The sequence below is a fragment of the Doryrhamphus excisus genome, chromosome 13 (assembly GCF_030265055.1).
Source record: "Doryrhamphus excisus isolate RoL2022-K1 chromosome 13, RoL_Dexc_1.0, whole genome shotgun sequence".
Classification (NCBI taxonomy): Eukaryota; Metazoa; Chordata; class Actinopteri; order Syngnathiformes; family Syngnathidae; genus Doryrhamphus; species Doryrhamphus excisus.
Window position 1 is genome coordinate 7,804,740 of NC_080478.1, and position 15,754 is coordinate 7,820,493.

At 40.8% G+C, this 15,754-nt stretch overlaps 1 protein-coding gene and 1 long non-coding RNA gene across 2 annotated transcripts; one reads left to right on the plus strand and one right to left on the minus strand.

Annotated features, from left to right (window-relative positions):
- The first annotated feature begins 2,603 nt into the window (after positions 1 to 2,603).
- Positions 2,604 to 7,809, plus strand: LOC131140665 (uncharacterized). Its single transcript, XR_009132443.1, has 6 exons — positions 2,604 to 2,864; positions 3,068 to 4,256; positions 5,272 to 5,417; positions 5,514 to 5,605; positions 6,218 to 6,325; positions 6,411 to 7,809. It is a non-coding gene; the product is annotated as an uncharacterized LOC131140665 (long non-coding RNA).
- LOC131140664 (zinc finger protein 184-like) lies at positions 7,253 to 11,151 on the minus strand. Its single transcript, XM_058091298.1, has 2 exons — positions 10,831 to 11,151; positions 7,253 to 10,182 (listed from the first exon to the last, which is right to left on the minus strand). Exons 1-2 carry the CDS (start codon positions 11,024 to 11,026, stop codon positions 9,350 to 9,352), a joined length of 1,029 nt encoding a protein of 342 aa, XP_057947281.1. The 5' UTR covers positions 11,027 to 11,151; the 3' UTR covers positions 7,253 to 9,349.
- Positions 11,152 to 15,754: the final 4,603 nt, after the last annotated feature.

Consider the following 15,754-nt stretch of genomic DNA (forward strand, 5'->3'; position numbering starts at 1 on the left):
CCAGCTGGCTGCACCCCACCACAAATGGGAGGTGGGAGGGACGGTCAAAGAAGGGTGGATGATAAATAGAATAGTAATAGAAAATGATGTATTCTCTTTCAAGGTGGACGTGACCTCTCTTTGCTTTGTGTCCGTCTATCTGCCCATTAATCAACCTGTGACTGCTCGGTCGTTACGGTATAGGAACCTCTCTGGTTGAACATCTGATTTCCCATCTTAAATGATGGAAATCATCTCTTCCAGAGACAAAGTGGTACCACCATAAAAGCAGTTTTGAATAAGTCATGCAGGTGTAAAAATAAGTTAACCCTTTTATAAAGTGTGTTAACTTTGATGACAGGCAGCTAAAGTGAGCCGAAGTTACTCGCCTTCTCACTTCGTTTGCAGCGTTCCCCTCTTCACATCCCGCAGGCTCCGGTGCCGGAACCAGCAGCTGGTGTGAAGATGAAGATGATGAAGAGGTGTGAATGCAGTGAGTGACAGGAGGAGCATGTCAGATTGCAGGTGGGAGGAGGGAGCTCAGAATGATCTATATTGCACATCTAATGCTTTCACTCAAGTGAGTAGTTCGCCTAATGTTTAAAATGGATCACAATAAAAAGAAATAAAATAAAATAGATAGATAGATAGATAGATAGATAGATAGATAGATAGATAGATAGATAGATAGATAGATAGATAGATAGATAGATGGATGGATGGATGGATGGATGGATGGATGGATGGATGGATGGATGGATGGATGGATGGATGGATGGATGGATGGATGGATGGATGGATGGATGGATGGATGGATGGATGGATGGATGGATGGATGGATGGATGGATGGATGGATGGATGGATGGATGGATAGGGGGACGGACGGACGGACAGCTAGATAGATAGATGGATGGATGGATGGATGGATGGATGGATGGGGGGACGGACAGCTAGATAGATAGATAGATAGATAGATAGATAGATAGATAGATAGATAGATAGATAGATAGATAGATAGATAGATAGATAGATAGATAGATAGATAGATAGATAGATAGATAGATAGATAGATAGATAGATAGATAGATAGATGGATGGATGGATGGATGGATGGATGGATGGATGGATGGATGGATGGATGGATGGATGGATGGATGGATGGATGGATGGATGGATGGATGGATGGATGGATGGGGGGACGGACGGACGGACGGACGGACAGCTAGATGGATGGATGGATGGATGGATGGATGGATGGATAGATGGATAGATGGATAGATGGATAGATGGATAGATGGATAGATGGATAGATAGATAGATAGATAGATAGATAGATAGACAGACAGACAGACAGATAGATAGATAGATAGATAGATAGATAGATAGATAGATAGATAGATAGATAGATAGATAGATAGATAGATAGATAGATAGATAGATAGATAGATAGATAGATAGATAGATAGATAGATAGATAGATAGATAGATAGATAGATAGATAGATAGATAGATAGATAGATAGATAGATAGATAGATAGATAGATAGATAGATAGATAGATAGATAGATAGATAGATAGATAGATAGATAGATAGATAGATAGATAGATAAAAAAGACTTTATCCTTTATCCCCAGTCTTTCTTTTCACTTTTACTGCACCACCATCGGAAGACTCTTCCTCACCCTATAAAAAAAGGTTAATGTCCATGTCTGCATTTCTAGCATCCTGTTGGATGAATCCTTGTCATATGGTGGCGATGTGTCTTTATTTTGTTTCAGTACAATACTACTTTCATTGATCCTAGTGTTAATTTAGCCACGTTTCCGTAGACGGATCATGGTGGTCACACATGGAGATAACAGTCATGCCGTCGATCGCTTGCATTCCGTGACAAAAATGCATTGATCCTCGCTTATCTCTCATCTCCGCATACAAAGATGGATGTCTGCTGAAGAGTCAAGGACAGTGGAAGGTAACGAGAATACTGCCGAGGTGGGGGCCCCAGGTTGTGCTGATGCAGGTGCTTTGGCGAGTGAACCACATTATGTGAGATGGATGAGTGGAAAGGATGGAGGGAGTAGAGGCGGGACTCTGTGAAGCCTATCTAATTATGAAAGAGGCTAAAGCATGTGCGCTTACATGTGAACTGGTATTGGACGTGATGAAGACATTTCACTAAATAGCAGATAGAACAGACCACCATCATTGGTACACAATACAGCATAGAATAAAATATGCCTTCAGAAAGGTAAGAATGAGGTGATATGTTAATAAGTAATGGTATGATAAAGAGAAGGATTTGATTATATTGAAAAAATATGAACAATAATTACATTTACATGCAGTAAAAAAATAAAAAAAGTCCATTACAGTACATTTTAAAAATTAATCAATTTAATTATTATTTTTTATTAAAATAAAAAATGAAAATGAGAGTTCAATATATTATCAATTAAAACTATGATGTGTGATTAAATTAAAAGAGAACATTCTGAATGTGCTGAAAGTGACAGCTCAACTGAAAAGTAAAAAACTGTAATGACACCTCCTCACCTGAGGGAGGCGGTACTACTATAATGCTGCAATACCGGCAGTACATTTTAAAGAGGGGGTGGGGGGATTACCTCAGCAAAATGGCGTGGCTGATTAATCCCAATTATTGCGTTCACTCTTCTTTATTATGTACACATATCGGTCATGTAAAAGAATAATCAGCACATTTTTCGTACAGAATTCGTCTCGGGCTAGTAGTATACTTGTTAGCTTCCGCTATCAACGCGACCCGGAAGTTATCGAGAGTACGCGGGGGAACTTTCTCGAACAAAAGAGAACGAGCGACAAAGTCAACTACTGGACACTGTTTTCAAGAAGTCCCCCTTTAAGGTACACATAGCAGATTTGTTGACTTCTCATTCGCACATGTTTAGCAGCGACAAGCTCTCTTATTATATATCTTGTACACAGGTAGGAAGTAGGACCCACACACGTATTGAGTGTTTGTAGTTGTTCCTTGTTCCTACAAGATACAGTATCATTCTTAGTTGTCACTTTTCTAAAGCATGGGTTTGTCGACTTTTGTCCTGCAGATGGCAGTGAAGGAGGACCCCCCCCCCCCTTCCACAACAACATAACAGAAGCCCATGGAGACCTTTGTGAAGGATGAGAAGCAGATTGCCTCTTAGCGCCACAATCAGATAATGTTGACACGTCACATTGTGCTGACACTGATGAAGCCTCCAAAGCTGATATTACATGTCACACTGACAACACTGGGAATGCTCTCAGTGTGACAAAACTTTTGGTGACAAGAAATCTCTGATGACACACACGAGATGTCATGCTGACAGAAACTGGAAATGCTCTCAATGTGGAAAAGTGTTTAATTGCAAGTCATCTTAGGAAATCCACATGAAGGTCCACATAAGAGAAAAACCATACATCTGCTCAGTTTGTTGTCACGCCTCACAAAAGGCAACTTTGACAGCACACATGAGAATACACACTGGGAAGAAACCTTTTCCCTGCCCAGTCTGTGGTAAAGGATTCTCTCAAAAGGGAGTTACGAGATCACATGCAAAAATACACACTCGGGAGAAACCTTTCACCTGCTCAGCCTGTAGCAAATGTTTTACAGATCATTGTTCACTGTTGAAACACAGTACACATGGGCGAGAAACCATTTCCCTGTTCCATCTGCAGAAAACGTTTTTGTGATCTGAGGTTGTTAAACTCAGGCCCGGGACCAAATGTGGCCCGTGTGTGATGGAATTTCATCCGGCACACGGAAATAACCATTTGGAAAACAGCAGAGTTGGCCCCGCCTCACTGACCCTATTAAACTAAGTGCTTTCAGTGATCGGCATAATTAAGTACTTATTCCGGTATAAACCATTCCTCTAAAATGGAAACATATACAGCACGAAATAATAAGGGTGCCAGATTAAGCCCAAAAATCAAAATAATGTAGTTGTATGTAACTAAAAACAGCAACACGTTAACTATTACACCCTGTCTGTACAAATTAACACCTTAAATAGCACAAGTCATTCAAAAGTGATCATTTCAACTACACCAAAGAATGCTGGGAAATGGATAATCTGCCCTTTTCACATCTGCAAAACCTTCCGAGTTTTGCCTTTCTGTGTGCATGTGAGAAAAGTGTTTTGGCAGAGCTGCCTGTGATTGGCTGCTGTCCAGGGAACCCCACCTCAACGACCTCTTCTCTCAACCGATTGACAACCTATTCCATTATCAAACTGTAGGAGTCAAAGCGCTGTAAGTACATTCATCATAAATATATCATGACTGTAATGACTGCATGTAACCCAACTGTCTAACATGGAATGGGCCAAAAGCCCTGACTGTTGACTCTGCATTCAGGGCATTTCTTAAGGCCGAGGGAGTGCAGTTTACCAACGTACACACCCTCCTTATCAAGCCATCACTACTCACTCCTATCCGAGACACAGTACACAATCATAATATTCCGTAGTAATCATGGGTGACTGGAGCCTATCCCAGTAAACTTGGGGCTTCGGTGGAGTACACTGTGTACCGGGGCCTGCTAGTTGCAGGACATAATATTTAGTGTTTCTATATTAATGCATGTTAGGAAGAAGCAACAAGGCGGGGTACACCCCGGACAGGTCGCCAGCCAATCACAGGGCACATATAGACAAACAACCATTTACACTCACGTTCATACCTATGGACAATTTGGAGTCGCCATAATTATGCAGTTATTTATTTCAATTGTCATCTGGCTCGGAAGCTAACAGTGGCTTATCTCAATTCATACAGGCAATTTCTGTCTCCCTCATGTGTCTCACACAGCTCCACTATACTTGAGTACCATCTAGTGGTTGAAGTGTGAATTACATATATCATTACAGTAATAGAATGGATGTTAAGCCATTTTGTGCAACATAATTTTTAGCACAATAATCGACTAGAACATTTATGAAGTATGTATTAGTGTGTGTATTTATATTTTTTCAGATATCTAAGCCTGTATTACATAATGCATACCATCATGTATATCATGCTGGTGATCACAATTAAGAGTACCAATTTCTAAAATGTGGCTATTTTTTTTCTTACTGTATTAGGAGGAGAGGGGGGCACATTCAGATTATTTTAATTATAACGGCCCTGGATGTGGTGAACAACTCCAGGAACTTCTGGTCCTCTCTGGAAAGTCATCTATTGTGCACTCACGGAAGTCATTCCTGAACTACATGTTGCCACAACTCATCCAGATTTATGATGGACACCATGTTTACTGTTGCAGGGACACCATGGCCTGTCCACACTGTTTCCTGGCAGTGGTCCTTTTACTGTGCAGTCCATTATCCATGCTGCGAATTACCACCAGCGGCTCAATGGCGTTGGGGATATTAGTCCCCATCAACAGGTTGATCCCTGCATTGACTTGAGGTAAGGCCCCTGTAAGACTACTTGCAACTATGGTGTTGGCTGTAGATACAATGCTTTTCTCTGTCTGATCCAAATAATTTACAATGTATGTTCCAGGCCGCACTTAAAACAAGCGCTCATCTTCAGCATTCCTTGCTGATGTGCCCCCTGCAGACAGCCACAGCAGAAGGCGGTCTCCTTCAAGAAAGGTATCTGGTCCTTTAGTGCTATCTTTCCCAACTCTACACACACTTCCTGAATGTGTCCTCCTCTAGAGCAGGGGCATGGAGCTTTAACTGCAACCTTGTGATTTATTGTCATTACCATATTGAGGTGTTCTCCACAGAATCCACAGTCCAAAGCTAGCTTCTTTCATTGCAGGCTCGGGCTGTGTTGTGGGTCTGCTCACATTTTTATTTGATGTAGGTGCGTGTCACATATGTTGCCAAATACTGGATCAGTTAGGATTTTGACTATTGTTTCCACAAAAGTCGTAATATCAATGCATTTTGGTCTTTCCTTGTGTCCCTTATGTTCCGTGATTGCGCATGGGAATGGTGTGGGTGTTTTACAAAGAGACTGGATACATTAGGAACTGGTGGTATTTGGGATCTGCTGTGTCACCCATTGACATAAGGGTAGCCAATTGTGTGGTTTCATTCCATCTGAAAGTTTTGACCTGGACTTACTGCAACTGATATCAGTTCTTAAGCTATGACGTTGTCCAATGTAAATTGTTCACGCCTCCTGCTCAGTGTTTCCTTTAAACTGTTGTCGTGCGGCCAAAGCCTACAAATTCTCAGCAGCTCTCTTTTGGACAGATGGAGGAGGTGGAGGTTGCACATCATGCTGTATGTCCTGTACTTTGGGTGGGAAAGGCACTGGAGGATGCTCTGAAGTACTGCACAAAGGTTTTTGTATAACGGCAGGTAGTTGGTCTGAATTGTCATGTATTGCGTGTTAGCTTTCCTTTAGCCACGCCTTGACTTGTTCCCTGAATGTATCACTGTGCAGACACGATGCATCAGCGTCCCAATACGGATTCCTTAATCCATGGACAACGAATGAAACAGGTGGCTTCACTAACATGGCTCCTCTGTCGTGATGCCAAATTAACAGGAAGATGAAGAGACTACACAGAAGCTCACGGTTTCCCACTGTGGATTATACTTTGTATAATTATATATACTTTATACTTTGTATTCCAGTAAGTGAATGAATTATACTTATGTATGTAGTTATTTCCACATATGTCTATACAATATTTCAGATATGATCAACTTTAGTGCGTGTGTGACTTTACGGATGTCATTTACATATAGGTTGAACAATTTTGGTCCCGGTATTGACCCCTGGGGTACTCCACAAGATATATTTAAGCTTGCTTTGTTTTGCTCAGTTCAAAATGAAACCTCTGATACCACACCAATTGATTTTTTAGGACAAGGCAGCACGGCGGACAATTTGTTAGCGCGCAGGCCACACAGCTTGGGAGACCTGAGTTCGATTCCACCCTGGGGCATCTCTGTGTGCAGTTTGCATGTTCTCCCTGTGCATGCGTGGGTTTTCTCCAGGTACTGCGGCTTCTTTCCCACATTCCAAAAACATGCTAGGTTAATTGGCGACTCCAAATTGTCCATAGGTATGAATGTGAGTGTGAATGGTTGTTTGTCTACATGTGTCCTGTGATTGGCTGGCGACCAGTCCAGGGTGTACCCCGCCTCTCGCCCGAAGACAGCTGGGATAGGCTCCAGCATGCCGGCAACTCTCATGAGGATAAGGAAAATGAATGATTGTACCAAATGCTTTTGTTAGATGCATAAATACTCAACCTGCACACTGTTTGTGATTTATAGCAATTTATTTGGTTATTTCGATCCATAGCCCTCTACAACTAACCCCAATCCGATTTATTAGGTTATTTCGATGAGTATCATCAGAGTTGAAATGTTGTCTCTGTATCCATACTGACTGTCCATGAATAATTCATTCTTATTTTTAAATCTAACAATTTGTTGGAAAGCTTTTCAATGATTTAGAAAAATTGTGGCAATAAAGAAACTGGTGTTTGTCTCCAGTCTTTTGAAACATTTTTTCAAATCAATGTCATGACCATCAGTCGATGTTTTCTATTTGGATTTAATCACAATGTCAAATGAAATGTGATTTTGAGCCATGCTCATATCAGCCCTAACAGCAGTGGATCTTTAAATCCTGCATGCATGTCCAGTGTGGAACAAAAACAAAACTATTTCCTTATTGTCCACCACCAACAACCAAAAAAAACAACATAAAACTGGAGTGGACGAATGTGTTCCTAGGCGATGTGGAACTTGACAATGTAGACAAGTTGAAGAACACAAAAAAACCCCAAAAAACTCACAGCAAACAATAAAATTCTACTGAAAACCAATTCTGCTAAAATGTTCCTACACGGAATGATATTTGCACACAACAATTATTGCATCGGTCTGGTCACTCCAAAAAAAAAAAAATCTATAATAATCCTCGATCAAAATCCTCTGTTATTACATCAGTGTCATATTTTGAACTTGCATTCATTTTAAAAATAGCTGTTTCATTTCCCGCTGCCGAATGGTTAGCGTGCACGGATAACCGAGTCCCGAGTTCAATTCCACCCTCGGCCATCTCTGTGTGGAGTTTGCATTTTCTCCCCGTGCATGTGTGGGTTTCCTCCCACATTCCAAAAACATGCTAGGTTAATTGGCGACTCCACAGTGTCCATAGGTATGAATGTGAGTGTGAATGGTTGTTTGTCTATATGTGCCCTGTGATTGGCTGGCGACCAGTCCAGGGTGTACCCCGCCTCTTGCCCGAAGACAGCTGGGATAGGCTCCAGCACGGCCGCGACCATCGAGAGGATAAGCGGTAGAAATGAATAAATGACTGTTTCATTTCGTTTACAGTAGCTGTACTACAGCTGACTGTTCAATAATTTGCACTCTCTCAAAAATAAATACAATACACGTAACAAATGATTTCCTCATCTGTCATGCCAGGAAGGGAGATCAAGTCTATTCCATTCCACATCCGGCAAAGAGTTTGGTATCATGTTTGGACTAATATTTACATGGTACATGGTAGTTATAAAAGCCTATAACTAGATATTGTCCTTTTTTACATTCCATTGACGGTATTTGCCTTCTGAGAATCATTCATAAAGATGCTGTTCAGGATACCCAAGGTTGCAATAATGTTTTTTGCTCTTAATTGACCACAGTATTCTTTCATGCACTTTTATTCTCATAAACCACTTTTTAAAATTATACATCTTGTACTTATATTCTGCTTATTTTGTTCTTTAAAAAAATTCCTTTATGCATCCTTGTGACAAGCGTTATGTAATTGCTTTGTCATCCATGGCCGATTTCTGTTCTTTTGCTCATAGAGCACCATGTAAATATTTACAAAGAGTTAGTATCATCAACGCCACCATCACAACTTTCACTCTAAAACGCATTGATGTACACTGACAGTCAATAGAAATGTCGAGACAATATTTTTCGACATGTTTATTTTGAAACCCGAAACTGAACTTTTCCTCATATGAATCATTTGTTTAAAATATAAAATATATCACTGTAGCTCAAACCGGCCTCCTATGTACGCAGTGCCCATGGTGACGTGATAGATGTGGCATGATGCCGTTCACTGGACTAACAATGCTGGCCTTTTTGGGGCTTTATAGGCTTCCAAAACCAGTCACACTGAGTAATCCGTAATGTGTATTTGCTCCACTTTTACACAGACACCAACCAATGTGCAATGAAAGTGACAACACGAGCACCAAGATCCACAATAAATCACAGTTTCTATTGACTGTCAGTATATTTATGTCATTCATGCTTCTCTTCTTGTAGTTTTTGTTACTAATTGTGAACACTGGTAAACAGTTACTGGTATTAATTGTGTTATCATCAAATAATTAGTGCCTATATTATCAAGTCCTGCAGTTTACTGCTGTTCTCACCAGCACACTTGTGATTCTTAACCTGGTACTTATAAAAGAATTTTTTATCACACACACTACAGCTGAACACTTTCTCACCAGTGTGTCTTCTCATGTGTACTTGAAGCGTTGTTCGTTCACAAAAAGTTTTGTTGCAACTTGAACAGGAATATGTTTTTTCCTTTGTGTGTGTTCTCATGTGTCTTTTCAAATGCTGACTGCGTGCAAAATCTACACCACACACTGAACAGGAAAACGGTTTCTCTCCGGTGTGTATTTGTGTGTGCATTTTCAAATTTGCCTTCAGAGCGAATGTTTTGCTGCAAAATAGGCACATGAACGGTTTCTCTCCCGTGTGACTCTTCATGTGTCTTTTCATAGTGCTCCTGTCAAAAAAGGTTTTGTCACACAGAGAGCATTTCCTTCGTGTGCTGTCAGCGTGACACGCCATATCAGCTTTAGATTCTTCATCATCAGTGTCAGGATAGTGTGACGTTGTGTCGTCACTGTCGGATAGTGAAGCTAAGAGGCCGTCTGCACGGCCGTCTCCATCAGCTTCTGTTTTCATGTGTTGTGTTGAGCTGCTGCTGGAAAGCTCCACCTTTCTCTTCTTCTCACTTTGACCTTTGTCTTCATCATCTTCACTCTTCACAATGACACCGATTACCGGGAACTGCTCTAGTCCTTCAAGTTCCTCCTCTTCCTTTTTAACGTAGAGGGGCTGAGGCTGTTCCTTTTCCTCTTTAACGTGGGAGGGCGCTGGCTCCTCTTGCTGCCACTCCTGCTGTTTGGTGGGAGAATCTTCTTCACTGACATCTGTAGGACACAAGAAGACAAACATTCTTTGGAAAAGTCCAGCTTTGCTCAGTCACAAGTCGGCAACGTGTGTCCACTTTCAATATTCTTACTCTGTCTCTTTCCAGTTAATATGTCACTACTATCATATGATACTAAATGTTTATTTCTGATTTCTGAGACATGAGATGTTATGTTTGTCGGACACCAAAACTAAAATCCTGTTGACATGTATGTTGAACTAAAAGAAGTCTCATTCTTTGTGCAGCATTGCTGGTTGTATTGTGGTTTAAATATGCTGGAAAATTCCACCAAATTTTCTGTACCACTGGTCCTCATTATCATGAGTACGGGTCTCAGTTGAATGGCACAAAATACAAAGTATTAAATTAGTTATTTTTGGTTCATCCTACCGAGATTATTATTATTATTGTGAGCCAAGTATCTCATATCATACTATATCATGATGTACACCAGGTTTCCCGGCCCTATTCCCAATACTTCCTGCTACCCAGCCCCCCGAGTTTGAGACCCCTGACCCCGAGGAAGGCTACATACACACGTCAGTTGCTAAATGACGAAAGTCTGACTGTGTGCCGTACTGTTGAACTCTTTCATGTGAATGATCAAATAACATTGAGTAAACATGTGATTTAAAAGTAAACAAACCTGCTCTGTGTAACATAGGCTGGGGCTTCTTGAGAAGTGTGTCTAGTAGTTGACGTTTCCGCTCGTTCTCTTCTTTTGTTCGAGAAAGTTCCTCCTCGTACTTCGCTAGCGTGCTTTCGAACACTACAAATATTTCGTCAACAACCGCAGTTAATCGCTGGTAGACCAACGCTCTCAGCACTTGTACTTTATCCATTTTACACAATCACAGCACTTTACACCCCAGCCGAACGACGTGTTAACGTCCGTTAACGTAGCAGCTAACCGGCGAAGAGAGTCCCTACAAGATCCAACGCGGACGTAAAACTGCTTTCTCGTTGTTGTCCTTTCTTTGCTGACTACTTCCGGTAGTTACCTTGTAGCGCATTACTGCCTCCCTCAGGTGTGGAGGTGTCATGGCACATTTGAGCTATGTGGTAAATAACACTGGGGAACACTCAAAATGTTGCATTTAAAGTAAGACTTGTTTTTAGTCAATTTAAGTGTGCTGAGTTCAAATCTGAAGTTAGTTTTTTTCTGCAAGCTACAGATTTTATGCAATCTTTAATTTTTATTAAAAATAGAAAAAAATCGAGCATTATTATAGGATATTGCAATGTCAGCCACAAATCAGTATATTTAACAAGGCAAAAGAAACAGAACATTAAAATGTGATTTTAGATTAAAGTACACCATTGTTAGAAGTGCCATATGTTTTTCTGGAAGCGTTTCTCAGAAAACAGTCTTTATCGCAACTTGAGATAAGCATAATTTACAACGTTCTTCAGGTAAGAGTCAATCACAGCTAATAACGCTTATCACTTTCTGTCAGTACAGTATTTTAGTCAGGCAGGAATTTGCGTTTGTAACTTTTGCGTTTGTACACTTCATCTGGGCAATCTCGTTTAATACTCCAGCAGTAGTCGGCCATCATACTTTTGTCCCAGCGACCTTGGTAGCGTTCTTCCATGATCTTTAGGTCTTGGTGGAACCGCTCTCCTTGTTCGTCACTCACAGCCCCCAGGTTTTCAGGGAACTGGTCAAGGTGGCTGTTCAAGAAATGAAGCTTGATGCTCATGTTGCACCTGAGAGCACGAAAAGCGAGGAGCATTCTGTTCACAAGTTCATTGTAGTTCTCTGCCTATTTGTTTCCAAGGAAGTTCTAAGCGACTGCCACAAAGGATAACCATGCTGCCCTCTCCAAGGCGGTCATCTTGGCAAAAAACTGATCATCACGAATGAGGGTTCGAATCTGTGGGCCATCAAACACACCTGCTTTGATCTTCTCGAACGACAACCCTGGTATAGCTTTGATTATGTGTTGGAAACATTCACCTTCGGTATCCAGTGCCTTGACAGATTGTTTCATCAAACCTAGTTTGATGTGCAGAGGAGGAAAGATGATCCTATCTCTGTCAACAATTGGGTCATGTGTGATATTTGGCATGCCTGCTTCAAGGGTTTCACGAACAGGCCAGTCCTTCTGGACCCAGTGTCTGTCTCGTGCTCGACTGTCCCACATGCAGAGGAAACATGGAAACTTGGTGAAACCTTTCTGTTGACCAAGAAGGAAGTTTACCATTTTCAAGTCTACACAAATGATCCAGTTGTGCTCACGATATTTTAAGAATTCCATGACCATTCTGATGTCATCATAGTCTTCCCGCAGATGAACTGAATGACCTACAGGCACTGCCCCGTAAACATTGCCATTATGCAAAAGAACACACTTGAGACTGCGTTTAGAACTGTCTATAAAGAGCCGCCATTCAGTTGGATCATAGTGAGGAACACCCAGTTCTTTGAGAAGACCTGGGATATCATGGCAGTAAACAAACTGTCTGTCTTCAGAAAAGAAGGTCACAAAAAGCTGGTCGCGCTTTCTGTACACATTTCTGTACGCTTTCTGACACTTTAACAGTGTGATCAACAAGATTTTTGTAATCTTGATGCCAAAAGCTCAGCTGCTTTCTTTGAAAGACCTAAATCCCAAACTAAGTCATTCAGTTCAGTTTGGTGAAGAGGCTTGGGGGCTGGCGGAGATTCAGTCTCTGAAGAACATTCCTCGGATTGTTCCCACTCAGTTTCTGGCAATTCATTGTCACAACTGTCTTCCTCGTTCGTATCATGTCCAATGTCTTTATCGTTTAATGAAGGCAAACCTTTGAAAACTGGAACAGGAATGGAATCTATGTATATAATCTCAAAACGCATAGATTTGGGTTACGTAAGTTCATATATTTAGACTATTTCAATATCTATCTCTATCTCAAATTGCATGAAAACTAGAGCTTATGGAGAAAAATTAATTTCAGATTTGAAATCAGCACCTAAAAATCATTCAGAATCAGTTAAAAAATCCAATGCAACAGAAAGTTGAAAAAATATTGTTCCCCAGTGTAATCAATGGACAATTCAATTTTGTGTAAACTAAACTAGACTGAGGAGAGCGGACAAGAGCAGGAAAAAGAACACAAATGCTAACAGACTGGCTTGCTAACCAGGGTAAATTCGTCTTTTTTAATGGCGGGTTGTGGGACTAAGGTGCATACCGCCGCCTACTGTACCAGAGTATTCAACAAGGACCATGTACTTTATTCTATATTAATTCAGATTGTGATCGAGATAGAGATAAATAATATTTATAATAAATATTCTAATAATAACCGATATTCTTGTGTACAGTTCTACAGCTGTTCTCACTAGCACATTTGTGATTGTTAACCCGGTACTCAAGATAATTTTTCATCATGCACACTACAACTAAATACTTTCTCTCTAGTGTGTATTCTTGTGTGTATTTTCAAATCCTCTTTCTGAGAGAATCTTCCAGGTTTTGTTGTCAGTGTGACATATATCATATCAGCTGTGGAGTAGTCATCATCAGCGTCAGGATAGTGTGACGTTGTGTCATCACTATCTGATACTGAAGCTAAGAGGCTGTCTGCTTGTGATGCTACACAGTGTCTATGTCAGCTTCTGTTGTCATGTGTTGTGTTGAGGTGATGCTTGGACGTTCTGCCTCTCTCTTCTCACGTTGATCTTTGTCTTCATCATCTTCACTCTTTCCATGGGCACCAATACAGGAGCACCTTTCCCTCTGGCCTCACGCAGAAAATGCCAAACCCATACACACATAAAACACATGCATTCCTGCACACTCTCACACACACGTAAGCTGCTAAATGACTATAAAGTCTGGCTGTCTGTAGTGCACTTTTACTGTAGTTATTTCAAAGGGGACCTATTATACTCATTTTCGGCCCTTTGAATTGAGCTGTGGACTCGTATAGAGCAGCTACACACAATAACCCACACAGAACTTTCTAGATCTTCCAGATTCTTTACCTATTTCAGCCGTATTTCCTTAGATTTCCAAAACAGTTTTTATGTTTTCATTTATCCCACTCCCAAGTTCTCTTGAGGACTTCCAGACTACTGCCAAACCCCACTTTCTAATTTTGTCAGTATAGGCGTTGATAACAAATAAATAAACCCTTTGGAGAGTGACTTGAAAAGTGTTTATGAGCTACTGGTAGCTCATGAGCTATTGGTTAACAACCCCTGTTTTTGTGTCTCTGAAACCATACTAAACTTCTTTCAGGGCTCACTTCCGAATGCACACACCTCATTATCTGAAACACAATACAATTATGCAAGAATCTAACAACATTCACAGTTCAGTGAATGTTGAAAAGCGAAGTGAAGTGGAAAAAGCATAAAAGGTCCCCTTTAAACACAGGGTTCTAATGGATTTGACATATCAAATTTGACATCCATCATCCATCCATTAATGGATGATTTGATTCATTTAAAAATGTAAATATCCGGAATTTCAGCCTCTTAAATTTGATAAAAAAATGTCCTTAGTCATCTGTGAAAGCAGACCTATTATGTTTGTATGAGACTATGGCTGTCCTCCCTAGTAAGACTAGTGTTTATCCTACCAAGTCATGAAATGTGCTTGAATGAGAGGCGAAACGTCTTTTAGACGACCTAAACAGTCGAATGCACTGAGAAGACAATGACATGGATGAATGAAAATATCTACAGGCATATTATTTGTTTTCTAGCCAAAAAAAGATGTTAACACAAAATCAGCTTTGACTTTAGAAAACAGTGATCAACATTTTTGCCTCTTTTCTGATACCGTATGTTGCAGAACACAGCAGTAGCTGTTTGTGTTTTATTTATGTTAATTTGGTCTGTGTAGTGCGGCACGCAGACCTCACAGCTAGGAGACCAGGGTTCAATTCCACCCTCGGCCATCGCTGTGTGGAGTTTGCATGTTCTCCCCGTGCATGCGTGGGTTTTCTCCGGATACTCCGGTTTCCAAAAACATGCTAGGTTAATTGGTGACTCCAAATTATCCATAGGTATGAATGTGAGTGTGAATGGTTGTTTGTCTATATGTGCCCTGTGATTGGCTGGCGACCAGTCCAGGGTGTACCCTGCCTCTCGCCCGAAGACAGCTGGGATAGGCTCCAGCACCCCCGCGACCCTCATGAGGAAAAAGCGGTAGAAAATGAATGAATGAATGGTCTGTGTAGGCCCTAACCGGTTACTCGTTTAATCGAAACAAAAAGCCTTGAATTAGTCGACTAGAAAAATAATCATGAGTTGCTGCCCTGTTATCATGTCATCATCACTGTGGAATTAATTGTTCATTATTTGTTTTATTATTTTGAAAAAAAAAAAAAAAAACAACAACAAAGATCTAATTTCCAGGAAGATCTGGGTTTGACTCTCCGTTGGGCATCTCTGTGTGGAATTTGCATATTCTCTTCAAACGTGCATGGTTTTTCCTCCACGTACTCTGGCTTCTTCCCACATTCCAAAAACATGCATGTTTGGTTAATTGCCAGATGAAAATTGTCCAGCTTATATCAACAACAAATGCATGGGCAAGAGCCACTCAACAACTCAAAAGCAGTGAAAACAGAAG